Raw genomic sequence first — 18,287 nt, forward strand, 5'->3', positions numbered from 1 at the left:
ATGAAGACCAGAGGGTAGAGCAATTTACAGCAGCAAAAACAACAATCACACAATATTATACTTTCAGGAAACAAAACGTTGTATATGATATAATATGTGATACAAAGCATGGCCAGAGAAACAAAACATCCTCACCTATCTACTGTTCTCATGCCTACATGTAGAACAAACAAACAGACTTTTTGCATCTCTTGCCATCCCCTTGAGAAGAAAACCTGTGGTTTTCCTTCAGATATATCATAATAGCCCATCAAAATCACGTATTTAGAAATAAACATATAAAACCCCAAAAGAAGAAAAAACCAGAAAAGAGAGAAAGAAAAAAAATAAATAAAAAAAACCCCATCTAAGTTTGGTTCTGATGTAAATTTACAGCCTTGAAAGTTCAAGCTAGAAGAACCTGGCAGTGAACTATGTGACTCTTCAACCTATTCCTCCCAGCAAGGCTCGACCACAAATTAGTGACCATAGTCTTGAACTGCCCTTTCCCGGCGATGGTCTCCCAAAGATGCTCCGCGGCCGTCCCGTCATCGTCGTCGTCGCCGGATTTCGAAACGTCGACGAGCGATATGCTCATGTTGTTCCGCACGACGCAAAGCTTCCCGTTGAGCGCGACGAGAGAAGTGGCCTCGAGGGCCCGAGAATTCCCCAAATGGGCTCTGCTGTCGATGTGTCGGCTCCAAGAATCGGTGGCCTCGTCGTAGACCCTAATCTTGCACCCGTCCTTGCACTCCAAAGCGTAGAGCCGACCGTCGAGGGACGCGCTCGGGTTCCTCCAGCCCGCCACCATCCCGTCGTAGACCGGGTGCCACGTGTCGCTCTCCGGTTGGTAGACCTCGCTCAGGACCTGGCGGTGGGACCCGAGGCCCTTGAGGTACCACTTGCCCTCGTACACGACCCCGATGAAGGGCACCATGGCCGTGCTCATGTCGGAGATGAACGACCACCGGTTCTTGTTCGGGTCGTACACCTCGGCCGACCTCAGAGACCGAGGCGGAGCTCCCTCGTTCTCCCCGCCCGCCACGTACAGGCAGTTGTTGATCACGCATGACCCGAAGAAGTGCCGTCGCCTGTGCATAAACGTTATTTTTTTTTTGGGTTAACGTTAAATTGCCATCGTTCGACTTGAATGGATATTGATAATGACCCTTCTTACAATGACTACCTTAACCGAAAACATTTCAATGAACTAACTAAATAATTGGATAGGGCATTTATTTTATTTTTTTCTTTCGATAAATTGAAATTTCGGCTAGGGGTGCTCTAGCTTAATAGCCAATTGAAACTAATGGACTTGCCAAATAGCTAAGGTTTGTCCAAAGTTAGTGAAATAGCCAAAATTTACAAAAAAAAAAAATGCAAGCACCAAGTGTCGCAACTTTTTTTTTTTACATTGATAGATTGCTTATATATAGGGTTCAATATTTATATTGACAACGTAACTTTGGCTTATTTTGCTAAAAATTCAAAACCGTATATTACTATCAGCTAAGGTTTGTCCAAAGTTAGTGCAATAGCCAAAAATTTACAAAAAAAAGAAAAGTCCAAGCACAAAGTGTCGCAACTTTTTTCTTTTGACATTGATAAATCGCTTTATATATAGGGTTCATCGGCTTTACCTGAGCATATCGGGGGCGCGGTGCCACTTGTTGGTCCTGGCACTGTAAAAGATGACCCGTCTCATCGACCCTTTCAAAGGGTCTTTCCCGCCGAAGAGATAGAGGTGGCAGCCGCTGAGGACGGCACAGCCGAAGCCGAGCGCCTCTGAGTACTCCCGCGGCACCGGCGGCAGCGGCTGCCACAGCTGGCAAGCCGGGTCGAAGGCGTGCCACGAGATCTTGCCGTCCCTGTCCCTCTTGACGACGTACACCCACTCCTCCGCGGCCCCGAGGCTCCTCCTCAGGGAGTAGAAGAAGTTCCCTTGCAACAGCCGGTGCCACCTCTTGCACACGAGCCGGAGCTTCCTGTGCTCCGCCCGCGGGACCCGTATGAGGCACGCGATCGCGAGGTCGTCGGGGAGGCCCGGGAGGAGCGGGGACTGGTTCCGGCTCCGGTCCCCGCGACCGGGTTTCGTCCGCGTCGGGTGTATCGACGGCTTTATGTCCGGTCGCAGGCACAGCTTCGTCCCCGGGACGTACCTCTTCGCTCCCACCACGGTTTTCAGCCCCGCGTCGACTCTGCACAGACACGCTGTCGTGTCGACCTGAACAAAAAAAATTATTGAAGTTGACCCTTTTAATCATATCAACAAGATTTAAAGTGTCCTATTTTAGTCGAAGAATCAGGAGGCTGAAACCATGCCTAGACTATAACTCTTCAAAACTGATGAAAATAAATCCTGTTAGTTATTTCAACAAGACATGAAGGAATTAAGGTAGTTAGTGAACTGAATATAGAATAGTTATAAATTGTAGTCTTATGTATAAGGGCTATTTTTTTTTTAAAAAAAGAAACTCGAAAATATATTAAAAAGAGTAAAAAAGAAAGCTTCTACTATGAAGAAGCAAAATACAAGCTAGAAAACGCTGGGCCAATCTCTAGAAAGATCGGCGAGACTAAAAGAACAGAAATCGGGGTTGAGAGTCCCCAACCAAAAACCTATAGACCGGAAATGTATAAGGGCTATTTTATTATGCAACGTGTTTGTAAGAGATTTGTGGGAGAGGAAGAAATTCCTTTATGGGATAGAGCGGACCTCTCGAAAGTTCGGTAACTATATCTTTGAACTATTCCGTTTATCCTAATTTTATGTCGGTACAAATGGGCGAGGTTCGTAATATAAAGCAAGAAGACTAGTGAAAGGCAACACCTGTGCCGTGTTTATAAATTATTTTGCTCTTTTTAGTCGAAGAATCAGGAGGCTGGAACCATGCTTAGACTATGACTCTTCAAGACTATGATCAAAATAAATCCTCTTAGTTATTTCAACAAGACATGAAGGATCTAAGGTAGTTAGTGAACGGAATATAGAATAGTTATAAATTGTAGTCTATGTATAAGGGCTATTTTGTTATGCAAGGTATTTGTAAGAGATTTGTGGGAGAGGAAGAAATTCCTTTACGGGATAGAGCGGACCTCTTGAAATTTCGGTAACTATATCTTTGAATTATTGCATTTATCCTAATTTTCTGTCGGTACAAATGGGCGAGGTTCGTAACATAAAGCAAGAACACTAGTGAAAGACAACACATGTGCCGTGTTTATAATTTTATTTATTTATTTATTTTTTTTGTCGGAGAATCAGGAAGCGGGAACCATGCATAGACTATGACTCTTCAAGACATTTTCATTGAAATAACCAAAGAAAAGATGAGAGAAAAAACAGGACTAACTGAAGAAGCATTTTCAAGTTATATATGGACCTAAATGACTCTGAATATCGACCTGAATTTTTTTATTATTAAAATTGACCCTTTTAATCATATCAACAAGATATGAAGTGTTCCGGAAACTATCTTTGTATTTATTCCGTTTATCCTATTTTATATCGGTAGAAATGAGCGAGGTTTGTGACATGAATCAAGAACACAAGTGAAAGATAACACCTATGCCGGGAAGCTAGAACCATGCCGAGAGTATGACTCTTCACGCCATTTTTCATTGATTTACACAAAGAAAAGATGAGAGAAAAAAAAAAGGAGTAACTAAAGAAGTATTTTCAAGTTTAATAGGGACCTAAATGACTCTGAATAGACACGCTATGACAATAAGAATTATTAGAATCAACAGTCCTTTTAGTCATTTCAACAACACATACAGGATCTAATGTTGTTAGTGAACTGAATAGCCTTAAAAGTTGTTAGTCTATATATAAGGGATATTTTATGCATGATATTTGTACGAGATTTGTAGGAGAGGAAGAAATTCCTTTTGTGGGATAGAGCGGACCTCTCGAAAGTTCGAAAACTATCTTTGTATGATTCCGTTTATCCAATTTTCCATCGGTTAAAATGACGTTCGTAACAGAGCAAGAACACAAGTGGAAGATAACATACCTATGCCATGTTTAAAAATTATTTGGCTCTTTTACAATAGAGAATCAGGAAGCTAGAACTACGCCTAGACTATGACTCTTCAAACAGGACTAACTGAAGAAGAGTTTCAAGTTTAATAGGGACCAAAATGCTTAATCCTTCCTGATAAGAAAGTGGATAATTTGTTATTGTATCACTGTGATTACAGACAGTTCTAAATTCTAATGCTATTTGCTTCTGGTTATTGGAAGTGAAAGTTGGGCTTAATAATCATCATCATGGTTTATCTTTGTCTATTCTCAATTAACTTACTCAGTAGAGAGTTCAGTACCAAATGAAAGCACTGAAAAAAATTGTAAAGCAAGGACTTACACAAAACACAAATCAATTACAAAATCAAAATTCTAGCCTAAAACATTTTTATTTTGAATTTTTGTCATGACAGGCCTAAGAGCAAATTCATGTTAGCATATCAATATAAGATACCAAAGAGCAATAACAAATCAAAATGAGTATGATTAGATAAGACAAGAAGACTTACCAATGGAGGCTGAATCACTCTTTCCATTTCTCTCTTGCCTTTTTTTTTTATAAATATTATTCTTTTTCTCCCCCAAATTGCCAGTACCAAATCCGCCAAAGCAAGAACTCAAAACCCAAATGCAATTCTATCAATCATCATCATGATGTCTTGGACACATCAAAATGCTTTACACATCACACACACACTAAGGCCAATCTCGTCTCCCAAATCAGAAGAAAAAAAGAATTCAAAGATTTAAGATCATCCCAATGTTACCTTAAAATCTAACATCTTCAGTGTCTCAATAGATCAAAGAGTAGTAGTAAATTGAACCCCAAAAAATAGAAGCCAGTTCAACAAACAATCACCGATAAACTCCCCAAACCCTCGAAACCCACTTTCACGAAATCGAAGACCCAATTTCGATATGACTCCACCGAAAAGAGCTAGTTTATCAAAAGAGAAAATTCTCTCGGCGAGAAATAATTAAAAGAAGAACCTTTACCCAAAAAAAAAATCCCAAATGCGAAATCGAAGTTAGAGAGAGAGAGAGTGGTGAAATAAGAGATGGAGAGAGTCTGTCACCATTAATCATCAGTGGAGTTTTGGGCCCATTAAATTCAACGGCACAACCTACCAAGCACACACAGTGACACAAGAGAGAGAGAGAAGAGAAGAAAAACCTAAACCATTTGGGAGGTAAAAAACAAAGATGGGTGTTTTTATTTTATTTTTGTAGCTCTCAAATGATGACACTTCGATGGTGGAAGATAGAAACGCAAGAAGAAGACACAGAGGGACAGATTGGAAGATAGCTGTTGTTTGAATTCAGACTCTCTCAACACTGTAAATGTAATGAAAGGGTCAAATCCCATTTTTTTTAGCTCACTTTATTATTTATTTTGCATATTTTTTAGCTCACTTTTTTATTTCATTTTTTAATGATTTATTATTTATTTTTCCTATTTTTAGCTCACTTTTTATTTATTTTTATTATTTAGTATCTCTATGACTCTGTCTCATTTATAATTTTGAAAAAAAAAAGTGTATAGGCGAAGATTAAAAATATATAATATAGTGGGTTCCACAAACCCAAAAGCCATGGGTTTATAAAGTTAAGTAACTCCACCAACTATAGTTATAAATTAAATTTCAAATCAAATTTTACAAAGACTTTTCCGTTAATTCTCTCATATTATCATCCGTGTAAAGTGTTTGACCCACAAGCATCAACATTGTGTCACGGTCACCGTGTATAATTTTTTTTTTCCCTTCCTTCCTACTCCACTAAGGGTATATTAGGTATTTTATAAAGAAAATCCTATTTTGAGGACCCCACTAATAAGCCTCTTACGGTGGTGTGATTGATTGGATTATGATAACCAATTACTTTATAATATCACTATGATTCTTGTGTTCTTTTTTCCCTCACAATCTGTTTTGTTTCTCTATTAGTATTGTGATGTTTGCTTTTTAGTGATTTACATAGGATGTTTTTTTTATGTTTTTTTTTAAGGGTAAAAAACGCCATGCCCCACAACTGCTCGTACCAAACCGGTCTCAATCACAATTTTATCCCGCACAAAAAACGGGACATCCCTTAAAGCACAGAACTCCGAAAGACGAGTATTGATAGCCCATTGACGAAGATCGTGGGCTATACAATTCACCTTCTTGTTAGTCTAACCGAAAATTACAAAATTAAAATCATTTACACACTCGAGGATTAAATAAAACAAATGACTCAATTTACATAGGATGTTAAGAGATCTTTTATACAAAGGACGAGCAATATACCATGCGTATTGCTGCGGAATAATTAACATATTTTAGTCTGAAGGGAGAAATGTATAGAGACATGTTCAGAAATATTTAAGATTAAAAAAAATGTATGTAAAATTTTTTGGATACATTTTTATCTTTTTGATAAAAAAAAAAAAAAAAAAAAAAATCGGTACGAATGAACACAACTTATTTTTATGGTCCAGTCTCTTTTTTTTTAAGAAAAAAAAAAGTTTTCTATAAAAAAACATTGTTCCTTGAACAGTGTTTTGTAAGTAGAGATCTTTTTTCTATTTCATATATATATATATATATATATATATATATATATATAATAGAGAAATTACTCCAACTACCACCATTTGATAAGTTTTTCCAATTTCCCACCAAAAGCTTAATTTGACCAAAAATACTAGTAAACCATTTGTACAAATACAATTTTACCCTCAACATGATGTCAACAATTGGCATCTATTGTTGACATAAATGTCAACAATTGACATTTATTGTTGACATTTGTGAGTTTTGGGTTCTCTCTATTTGTTGACATAGATGTCAACAATCGACATCTATTGTTGACATTAATGTCAGCAATTGACATAAATTGTTGAGGGTAAAATTGCATTTGTGCAAGCGGCTTAGTAATATTTTTGGCCAAATTGAGCTTTTAGTGGGAAATTGGAAAAAATTTATCAAATGGTGGTAATTGAGGCAATTTCTCTTTATATTTATGTAGTGCAAAGTTGAGCAATGGATTAGGTTGACCATCTATTTTTATAGTTATTATTATATTGAATTTGTATACGGGTTCTTCTTCATTCTTCTTATGAGAGTATTTTTAAGGCAAATTTCCAATCCCAAAGGTAATGTAGAAGCACCGAGAAAATAGAGGTAATGCACAAGAAAAAATTAACATGTATATGTCTATTACCCCTTTCATATGACTTTTGAAAATGAATGAACGTGTTTGAAAATAACTTATGTTGAAAGTTTTGTTGTCGTCGATGGTGTGAGGCTAGAGTCGTTGTCGGCAGTGGTTCAACAAAAACTGTCAATGGCGTATCAATGAGTATGACGATTCGAGCCCATTGTCTAGCGTGTTTTGTTGTCTTATGCACCGTCGATGGAGTCAATTCCGATGGTTCAAGATTGGCCGACGTTGGAATGGGTGAAAGCTTCTGGAGCAACAGATTTTCCGTAGTCACGGAGTCTTCAGAATACTCTTCATGTTATCGTTGTGTAATACTTTTTTTTTAATTGCAGATATATAAGTCGTCTTCCACAATCTCAGCATGAGAATTCTATATAAAAGATTTGTCTATACATATTATAAAATCATACTCTTCATGATCAATGGACCATGGTTGTCTGATCTCTCCACTGAATAGTGTGAGTATTTTGAAAGAGTCAAATGAGTACTCGAATTGTAATTTGCTTTGTGTATTTCCCTATATCCGAAGCATGCACATCTAAGTAAACATGTGCACTCAATGTTAAATTTATTGTGAGTCAGATTTGTGTTATATCTTTGTACTAAGATGCTCTTATTTTGCTTAATTTTAGGCTGATTTTTTCATCACGTGCAATTTAAAAAATAATTTATGTTTTAAATTTTAATTATCTAGATTAAAAGAAAATATGTTGACTTATGGGTTTAAGAATATTAACAGTTTTTAGTCAAAGATATTATGTAATAAAAGTGTAATAGTAAATAGTCAAGATGCCTTCTTTTGATTAAGTGGTGGTTTGCCCTTATTTTTTTCATCATGCTATGTGCAAATAAAAAAAATAGTTGATGTTTTAAATTTAATCATCTAGAGTAAAAAAGAAAACATATATGTTGGCTTATGAGTTTAAGAATATTACAGTAATTTTTTTTGTCAAAGATAGTACTGCGATAATAGTCAATTGAATCATTAAATTTCTAAAATGGTCAATGTTTGTCTAAATTTCATCAAATTAGTTATTTTAAACAAATTGCAAATATCAGGGGTTAATAAATTTGTTGCAACTATGTAAATTTATACATCGGTAAACATCTTATATACAAGTGTAATTATTTTTTATTTTTTATATGGAAAATGCCAAATTTTAGTTGTTTTACTGAAAAAAAAAAAGAAATCCCTTAAGACTTTGATTATTTTTTATATAAAAAAAAAAAACTAATCTGGTGTATATATATATATATTAAAATAATAAATTAGTTGCAAAAATGTTTTACAATGTTGTTGGTATGGGACTTCGTCCTACCTGAGCCAAATTATGCGCATAGATCTAAAAAGCTTAGACCCACCTCGAAATCACTGATACTTGGGTCTCGAAGGTTTGTAAAATAACACTTGGTTATTTCACATCGACACAGACGGCGAAGTGATACCCGCCTTGCCTCAGGCGCACGATTCTCAGAAAGCTGATGACGTGATCTTAAAAGACTTGACAAGTTTTACAGTCAAAGACGTGGAACAATTCATGCTCACACAAAGCGGAACCACGGGAGGAAGTTGCAAATTCAAAAGAGACGATACCTTCATCATGTGCGGCAGGATCAATTCAACACCATGTATAACACGATCTAGCAACGGATGACGTAAGATGTGAGAACGGCTATAAATTGAGCCTCAATTCGCAAAAGTCGCACACACATTCTTATCGATTCAGAGCACGTTTACATATATTCTCTGTTTTCATTATGCTTCTTTTACGTCTCCATTGTCATTCTACATATATTTATTGTATTATCTCCTTATTATCAACAAAGCCTTGCACACTATCTTTTTGTACGATTTTTTCTCTCGATTTCGTTAATTCTAATCCATTGATGAGATTCGAGACCCGTTATTTTTCTCCCTCAACAAATCTAAATAGTCTAAGAAATTACGTTTTTGACCCCTTGACAGGTGAAGCGAACTCCGCTTCATCAAATTTTTAAATAAAATTTGCTAATTACAAAGTTATGTAAAATGTCGATTTTAATCGGAAAAAATAAATAAAAAATGTGCCGCATATGGAGTTCAAGTAATATTTTTTCTTCAGATTTTGATATATGATTATGGTTTTGACTTTTTAAAAATCAAATTGTGAATTTAAATTTAGTAAAAATAGCAGGAGATGGAAATTCGCAATAAATGTATACAGTTGGGAATTTTGATAAAGAGTACACAAAAAAAAAAAAAAAAAAAAAATGAAGAGAAGATAGAAAGAAAAAAACAAAAGGCTTTCAACTTTCCCATTTGTCAATGCATATATAGTTTGCTTTATAAAGTGGCATTTCTTGATGTTCACATTTGTGTTCACCCCATTAATACTTAATTTTTTTTTCTAATACCAAAAGTCATCCAGCAGCATGGTCCAAATCATCTATGTAGTCATATCTCTCGGTACCAAATTGGTATTGAGCTTACTTTAAAACCAAAAAAAAAAAAAAGCAACAAATTATCTAGATATATAACCGTATTTTTAATTTAATAAGTCATAAATATTTTTCAATTTCATAATTTCAACTTTATTAGAAAAATACTACATATATTGATATACTTCCCAATATTTCTAGTTGGATCTTGTTTAAAACCAAGAATAACTAATGATAAATAGGTATTATTTGAATATATTTTATAGAATAATCGTTGGTATGCATCGTCTTAGTAAATTCTAAATAATATAATATGTATCGAAATTTCAAATAAGTATCTATGGAATATTTGTTGGTAGTCACTGTTGTCAGAGATTTTTCCTCCTTCGAAAAATATGAAAGTCCAACCCAAAAACAAAAAAGTACGGTGAGCTCAGTCCAAAAAAAAAAAGCAAAAAGCTCGAAGACTTGACCGAAGAGCATGAAGCAACCCGTTTCTATCTCAACAAGAGGGGCTCGCTTTGAAGCAACCCGCTCCCATCTCAACAAGTGAGGCTCGCTTGAAGCAATCCGCTTCTACCTCAACAGGCGGCTCGCTTGAAGCAACCCCACTTTCAACAAAGTAGGATTGATCTCAACCCCGGTCAAAGAAGAAGAACCCGAGTATGAATCTACCCCAACCCTCATCACCTCACTATAAATACCTAAGACAAACACATGTCAAGGCCTGACTTTTTCTCTCTCTAACTAGACTATGTCAAATTCTCTATCAAACCGTTTCTCTCACTAGAAATCAAAGAGAAATCAAAGTCACTCCACTTACACAATTTCAGACCAAAAAGAGAAACAATCTACTTCCACTCTCTCTAGAGTGAGATAATAAAAATTCACTCTTCCCTCGCAAAACAGGGCTCTCAAGCCAAATTATATTCCATTTACAAGAGTGTAAGAACTTGAGAAATCGATTCTCATGTTCTTCACTTGATAAGATGAATATTTCTCCACTAATTCCACGGATGCGAAGATACGTGACCAAATCAGCTCACGTCACGTGTCCGTATGTATTAATCTAAAAACCGACTGAACAGTCACTATCTTAATAAAAATAGAGTATTGATATTAATAATGGTACTAGTATTCGTATCATTATTTTAATCTTTGGTGGACTCTATATATAAAATTCTTTCGCATGTACTTAAATGTTCAAACCCTTATTTTAAAAATAACCAATACCATCGGCTAATTAACAAACCCCATTTATGTTTTTCTGTTTTTTTTTTCACACGTCGAAAGAAGTAAGGTAAGATTGAAAAAAAAAAAAAAAAAACCAATACTATCGCATAACACAGGACAAGCTTGCAAATGTATTTTTTATTTGAGGTAAGGTAAGATTTGATATTAGCAGAAGCTTCATGAGATTAGTCATTGACTCGTTGTCTAGAATATTCATTATTATATGCTTATCATTAATGACAGTCTAATCACTCTATTGATAGACAAAACAATAAGTTACTTTAGTTTTGCGCTTGTTGGCTACTCGACCTGCTCACACTAATATATTAATATATATATATATATATATATGTGTATATATATATATATATATATATTATATTTATGTCTAAATCAATGGGCTGGGAAAAATTAAGAGGAACGAAATCCACTTTTATAAAAATTAATTTTCCTTTTCTATTTCTTCTTTTGGCTTCAAGCGGCAGAAAATAAATGTGACAAGTATTTATGCTATTAATTATTGTGATTGTGATTTTGATTTTTAAGCACTCCTTAGAATTTGGTCCTGGTTTTGATGTCACAATGTTTCAACTATATTTGTCCAATTCTAAACAAACTTATTCCAAAATTAGGTAAATGGGAAATCAGTGCATTAGTGCTATGTGATTTTTCTGCGCTAAAAAAAAAAAAATTGGAAATGTATCCATCATCTTATTCTTATCCTTGCTATGATAAACGGATAAAGTCACACTTATAATTTTTATTTCAATTATATTCTGGATCGTGTTAGAGTTAGAGTTATATGACAAAGTTTGGGTTACGTGTCGTGTTTGTGCCGTGTTTTATTCGTTTTCATGTATTTTTTGACAGACTCAGACACGATTCATTTATTAATTGTGTCTATGAGCAAAACCCAAACACGACCCACTATTTTTTTGTCAAACCCAGACCCAACCCAATAAAACCCATTTATTAATCGTGTCTCAATGGACCATGTAACTCACGAACTCATTTAGACCCACAGACCCATTTAGACCACTAAACCCATTTGAACACGCGAATCGGTTTAGGCCCTTAGACATGTTTACTTCCAAATATTGAAATTCTCTAAATCAAATTAAATAACAAATTAGTCAGAATAAGTAATTAATAAAAATACTCCATATAATCAATTAAGCCACCAACATAATATTTTTACTACAAAAGAGAAGTTCAAACACAATCCATTAGGTCATTATGGGTCTTTATCGTGTTTACCCATTAACAACCCATTTAATATTCGTGTCTAATTGGGTCCCAATGAGTTGTCATGTTCGTGTCGTGTTCACCCGTTATTCACCAGTACAAAAAAGACTTTTGGGTGCGACTTTTTTCGCACCCAAAAGTCAATTTTCGCACTCAAAGATATCATTAAGTGCGACTTTTCCCCACCCGAAAGTCTGCACCTAAAAGTCTTGGGTGCGACATTTAGGTGGGACTTTCCGCACCTAAAAAGTCACAAAAAAATGGCGACATTTAGGTGTTTCTCTTTGAGAGGGACCGGATCTCCGTCGCCGCTCATCGCTGCTCCTCTTGCGACCGGCTCCACAGCTTCCAAACCAGGGATACACACACACACACACACACACACACACACACACACACACACACACACACACACACACACACACACTCAATTACCATACACACACATACACACCCACACACAAAAAAAACACATTTCTTCTCGGCCCCTTCCTTCTCGGTCCGCGCGTGCGTCCAGTGGTGAGTCTCGGTGGTTGGCTGGGTCGTGTGGACGAGGGGTCGGCGATTTCTTCTCGGCCGGTGCTCGGTGGTCGGATCGGAGCCGACGGTGGGGGTGCGAGAGGCGAACCAGGTCTACAGACCTACAACAAGAAATAGAGGGAGACAAAGTTAGAGAGAGAGTCGGACAGAGAGAAAAAGAGAGAAGAAGAGGAAACTCACCTGAGGTCCGGCGGCGGCGGCGGGGGCTCAGCTCGGTGACACCGCTCCAACTCGCGGCCTCCTTGCTTCTTCGGGGTCACAGCTCGCGCACGGACAAGAGAAGAAGAAGATGGGGAAAGAGAGAACTCGGAGAGAGAGTGAGGCTCGGGTTGATTTGTTTTATATCATGACCTAGAATTTGGGTGCGACTTTTCGCACCCAATGATCCGTGTCAGTACCTTTGGGTGCGACAAAGTCGCACCTAATAGTATTTCAAAAAAAAGAGGGGAAAAATTTGACCGCGATAAAATTTAAGACATTGGGTGCGAAAAATTGCACCCAATAGTACTTTTGGGTGCGGAAAGTCGCACCCAATAGTACTTTTGGGTGCGAAAAGTCGCACCTAATAGTATTTCACAAAAAAGAGGGGGAAAGTTGACCGCTCAAATGTTTTAAGACTATAGGTGCGTCTAAGTCGCACCTAATAGTTTTGATGAAGCATTGGGAAGTTTTGACGGACTTTTGGGTGCGAAAAGTCGCACCCAAAGATTAAAAAATCAGCGAATTTTTTTATATGCTTGTTTGAGTTTTGGGTGCGACAAGTCGCACCTGAAAGACTCATTTGGTGCGAATTTTTGGTGCGAAAAGTCGCACTCGAATGTCTTCCGCACCGAAAAATAGTATTTGTAGTAGTGATTTAATCGTGTTAGACACGGATGGACCCAGATCCATTTTAGGTCGACCCAAACTCATTTACACCGTGTCGTAACCGTGTCGTGTCTCGTGTACGGCCCCAAATTGCCACTCCGTCAGACAAACGAGAGGTATTCAATTAAATTAGCTCACGTGTCGTTTGCGTACAAAAAAAAAAATATAAAAATGTACCTTAAAAAAATATTTTAGTTAGGCATATGTTAAAAATAAAGGTCCGGCGAACTTCTATTGTATTTTAATTAAAAAATAGAGGTTTTGGGAAGGAAAAAAATTCCTAAAATTAAATAACTAGAGAAGATTCCAATAATAAAAAGTCGGCCAATCAGTACATTAGCTAGTGTTACAACTTCATATAAATTATGGATACAATATTTAGAATGGCTCTATTTGACATTATTATGCTTTAAAAAAAATGTTTAAAGTTTGGATGTAAGAAGATAAAGATTTGGTAAACTTTTTTTTAAAATAATTTTTACTAGTAACAGAAGAACATTTAACATTTGATAAAATAGATATGTAAAAAAAAGATAAAAATAGACATCTCTTTTAATTATATATAGTAATTATTTATATAGTGATTTATATATAAAATACAGAAGAGCTGAAGTGGAAAATAGAGAAGAGCTTAATGACCAAATATTGATACAAATGCATTCGATATACCATTACAATTTTCCTTTGCTTACGTAGAAAATAGAGATGAGCTCGATAACCAACAATCCATTCAACATTAACTCTAGTGAAAACACGTATTATTATAAGATTTGTAAATAGCTAACCTATGAGGAGACTTTTAAATTATAACCCAACTATCCATTTATTTAGGGAAATAATCCATATTTTTCATACTTCTAAAATTGCCCTTGGTTTCATAAAACTTCGTTCTTACTTGTTTGTTAATTCCAAATTTTTTCCAGTTATTCATCATCGGATTTGAATCATGGAATCGTTCGCCAAATCGGAGACAAATATTTTTCTTTTTGGAATGGTAAATAATATTTACTACCGAATGACCGGACTATAAATATTATTTACCATTAAAATTATCTTGGGATTTGCAACCAGGATATTCGACGACTCATTTGGAATAGATGTTTAAGATCGTCGATTTCGTAGATGTTCTTCTATTGTTCTTATATTATCTGTTTGTCTAGGTTAATCATTTAATCATTCTTAGTTTCTGTTTGTCTAGTGTAGGTATCTAGATTCTTTGGTTTCATAAAACTTCGTTTGTATTTGTTTATTAATTCCAAATTTTTTTCCAGTTATTCATCATCGGATTTGAATCATGGAATCGTTCGCCAGATCGGAGATAGGTATTATGCTTTTTCGAATGGTAAATAATATTTACTATCGAATGGCTGGACTGTAAATATTATTTTCCATTAAAGTTTCATGGTTTCAGTTATGGTGTTCTATGAGTTAATCAAATTGGAAATAATATTTACCATATTTTATAGTTAATCTAACAGAGAATGATCGGAGATGCGGGCTAGGGTTTCGATTATGGTGTTCTATGTGTTAATCGAATTGAAAATAATATTTACTACCATTTTTTCCAAGTCTGAGAACGGAGACGTCTTCGTCGACTTTTTTTTTCGGAAGTGTCGAACTCAGAAAATTGGTGGCGGAAAAGGAGGTCGGAGGCAATATCGGAGGATTGAAGGATTCGAAATCGACGGAGAGTTCGGAGGCAATATCGGATGATTGAAGGATTCGGAGTCGGAGGCGAAAATTTTGGTATGTATTGAATGAGAGGTAAGATAGGAATATAATATTGTTTGATAGTGGATTGAGCTAGTTACCTAATTTAAGTGATAGTTGGGTTAGAATTTTAAAGGAGGTGACCAATTTGGGCAAGATACAGATCCGGCCCTATTATTATCTATTAATTAACAAAAATGTCAAGTGAGAAAAAGCAATGACGTTTTTCTAGGCAAAATCCAACAAATATTTATTTGTCTGACCTATGTAAGATTCATCTGTGTAATTGCGAAATCCTGACAAAACACGAAATTATAAATGCATGATTCTTGAAAATTATGAATTAAGAAACTCAAAATGATGTGGTATTAGTTTGATTTAGTGTTAATTTCACACATATTTCGTCCAAGAGATCTTGGGTTCAAGCTCATGAGTTATAAAAATGCATCTCCCTTTAGAATTTATCATAAATCATATAATTTTAATCAATAATGCCACTTGCACTTTCACCTTATAATATTTCATGTAATCTTCGTCAATAATGTCACTTCTAAAAAATAAATGGAAAAACTCAAAATGACAATTGATAATTAATTATCCTATATAGGTGGCCAAACTAGATAAGATACCATAAAATGACAACACAATATAACTAGAAGAACACAAACAATATGTAAAGAGAATTGATGGAATAAAAAAATATATCAAGATATATAGAGTCAAATCCATAAAATCACGTCTAGGGCTTTCAAATTGCGTTATTTCACCAAAAGAAAATTCAGTAGCATAATTAAAAAAATAACCACAAGCAAAATGTGATCTGAATTAGGAAGAAGAAAAAATAATGCAGAAGAAAATGACATAATCCTTGATCTTATAAAACTATCAAATCCCTACGAAACTTGTGATGACTTCTCTAAAGTTTATGAAATTTGTATTCGACGTTGAAACAAAATCATTGAAACTCCTCCTTTGATTTCACGTTAAAAAAACACGTTATTTGACTTGTTTCGATATAATCCTTCCTAAACAACTGAAAAACATAAAGAACAATCAAACTGGCCCAATAATATTAAACAATTTTTTTTTTTTTTTTAATTTTTGTATAAGAAAATGCGCGCAAATCACAAGTCCATTCAAAGTTGCATCTCAAGAAAAATTCTCACTGTCACAATCACAAATCACTTTGTCTTTCAACCCGCAAAAACGAATCCATAACCTCAAATTAAGTAAATATTTTGTTTATACACCATCAAAATTTTCCACATAAATATATATTTTATTTGTCTCGGTAAAAAAAAAGTTACTAAAAAAAAATAATGCTGGTCAAAATGATAAGAGTACGATCTCTCCTTTCTTGTTAATGTGGTGTCCAGTGCCTATACATATATTCCTTCGTCAACAATTATTCTGAGCACTAAGTTAAGAATGAATGATATTTTAACAGACTTTTTTTAGCCTTGCTTTTCCTTTATGGAGAGAGAGAGAGAGAGAGAGAGAGAGAGAGAGAGAGAGAGATGTCTTTCCCAACTTGGGAGACAAGGCATGGTTGAGGTCCTTGGAACAGATTAACAAAGTCCTTGTAAGTGGGGTTCCATTATAAAGTCATTAATAACATGACTTTTTAAAAAAAATAAGAAATATATCTTTTTACTAGGTATATTGCAATATAAATCACAGAGATAAAAATTAAAATAAAATAGCAAGAGAAAAGTATGATAATGTTGAATAATTGATAGGCTTCACAAAAATACCAAATGGTCATTTATATAGTAATATTATGCAACAAAATAATAATAGAATGAATACATAAATATCTATAGTTATTATTAGTACATGTGAATTTAGAAGGAAACATGACATGTACTTGTATGAGTATCTACTCATTTGTATTGAATAATGAATATCATTTCATTAACTTTTGATCAAGTCCTAAAATATAGTCCAAGGACCTTATGATGATATATATTGTTAGTGGCGGTGAATTATCATTTCTAATGATGAATTGGAACGTTTCAAAGGTTAGTTGTTGAGAATCCCTAATGATGAATAATAGTCATAGAAGAAGCATTTTACTATGATTTTATTTTTCATATTTTTGTAAACGGGTTTGCTAAGTTGACATTTTCTCTTTTCTTCTTCTATATATTTTTTTCTTCGTCACATGCATGTTAGATAGGTAATAAATTTAGTGTCGTCATGATATATACAGATTATTTAATTATTTATCGTTAAATTCCCAACCGACCACTAACAACTACATGATCTTCTTTTATAGCCCCTAATCTTAAGCATTTCACAATTAACCATTTTTCATTGTCGTTTGTGTTGGTTTTTTTCTCTCCTCTAAGAAGACAGTCTCCAAAAAGACAACTTGGAATATTTGTTTACTATTGTCAATCTGTCCGTCAATAATAGTTTAATTTTTCATTGTTCAATGTATTATTTTAATCTATTGCCTTTCTTTTTTTGCAAAGCCATCTGAATTTTCAGAACACATTTTGACACTCTGTGTGTGTGCATGCACGTGAAACAGTATTTTTGTATAAATGTTATTGGGTTTTCTTGGCTTTGGTGTCATAGTTATTGGTCCCCCAAACATTTCGGAAAGTTTTTAGGAAAGTTTTTATTAAAATAAAGCCCACAAGTACATCCATACCTTATTTTTAACCAAATAGCAATACGGATAATTTTTATTTTTTTGAAAATTACGTGTGGTAGAATTATTTAAATTAATCCTAAAAATAATGTGTATAGAGAATAGTGAATTTTTTTTTTATAAAATTGTAAAAAAAAAATAATCTTTACAAAAACTTTAAAATAAATTTGTTTACTATTTGAGGTTTAATTTAACATTTTTATAAGGAAAACAACTATATACAATTTGAAAAAACACTAATTCGAAAAGAGTTTAAACACCCACGATTTTAAAAATCTCATACTTTAAAACACTATTTCTAGAATTTAGCCACGTATTTTCAAATACATTTTTCAAATATTGTTTATTTTTTATTCTTTAATTAAATTTCCTTGTTATCTACAATATTATTTTACTTAATTTTTT

General features: G+C 34.6%; 1 protein-coding gene across 1 annotated transcript; it reads right to left on the reverse strand.

Annotated features, from left to right (window-relative positions):
* Window positions 1–34: 34 nt before the first annotated feature.
* On the reverse strand, window positions 35–5,334 carry LOC149398081 (F-box/kelch-repeat protein At1g55270-like). The gene is made up of 3 exons (XM_089614845.1): window positions 4,516–5,334; window positions 1,620–2,203; window positions 35–1,070 (listed from the first exon to the last, which is right to left on the reverse strand). The coding sequence occupies exons 1-3, from the start codon at window positions 4,540–4,542 to the stop codon at window positions 386–388; spliced, it is 1,296 nt and encodes a 431-aa protein (XP_089470971.1). The 5' UTR covers window positions 4,543–5,334; the 3' UTR covers window positions 35–385.
* Window positions 5,335–18,287: the final 12,953 nt, after the last annotated feature.

This window comes from Urtica dioica, chromosome 5 (assembly GCF_054948205.1).
Source record: "Urtica dioica subsp. dioica isolate 48M chromosome 5, U.dioica_male_clone48M_v1_H2, whole genome shotgun sequence".
Classification (NCBI taxonomy): domain Eukaryota; kingdom Viridiplantae; phylum Streptophyta; class Magnoliopsida; order Rosales; family Urticaceae; genus Urtica; species Urtica dioica.

Coding starts and splice junctions, on each gene's coding strand:
- LOC149398081 (XM_089614845.1), bottom strand. CDS start 4,542: ATGGAAAGAGTGATTCAGCCTCCATTG. Junction 2,204..4,515: donor GAGTGATTCAGCCTCCATTG/GTAAGTCTTCTT, acceptor TTTTTTGTTCAG/GTCGACACGACAGCGTGTCT. Junction 1,071..1,619: donor CGCGCCCCCGATATGCTCAG/GTAAAGCCGATG, acceptor GTTTATGCACAG/GCGACGGCACTTCTTCGGGT.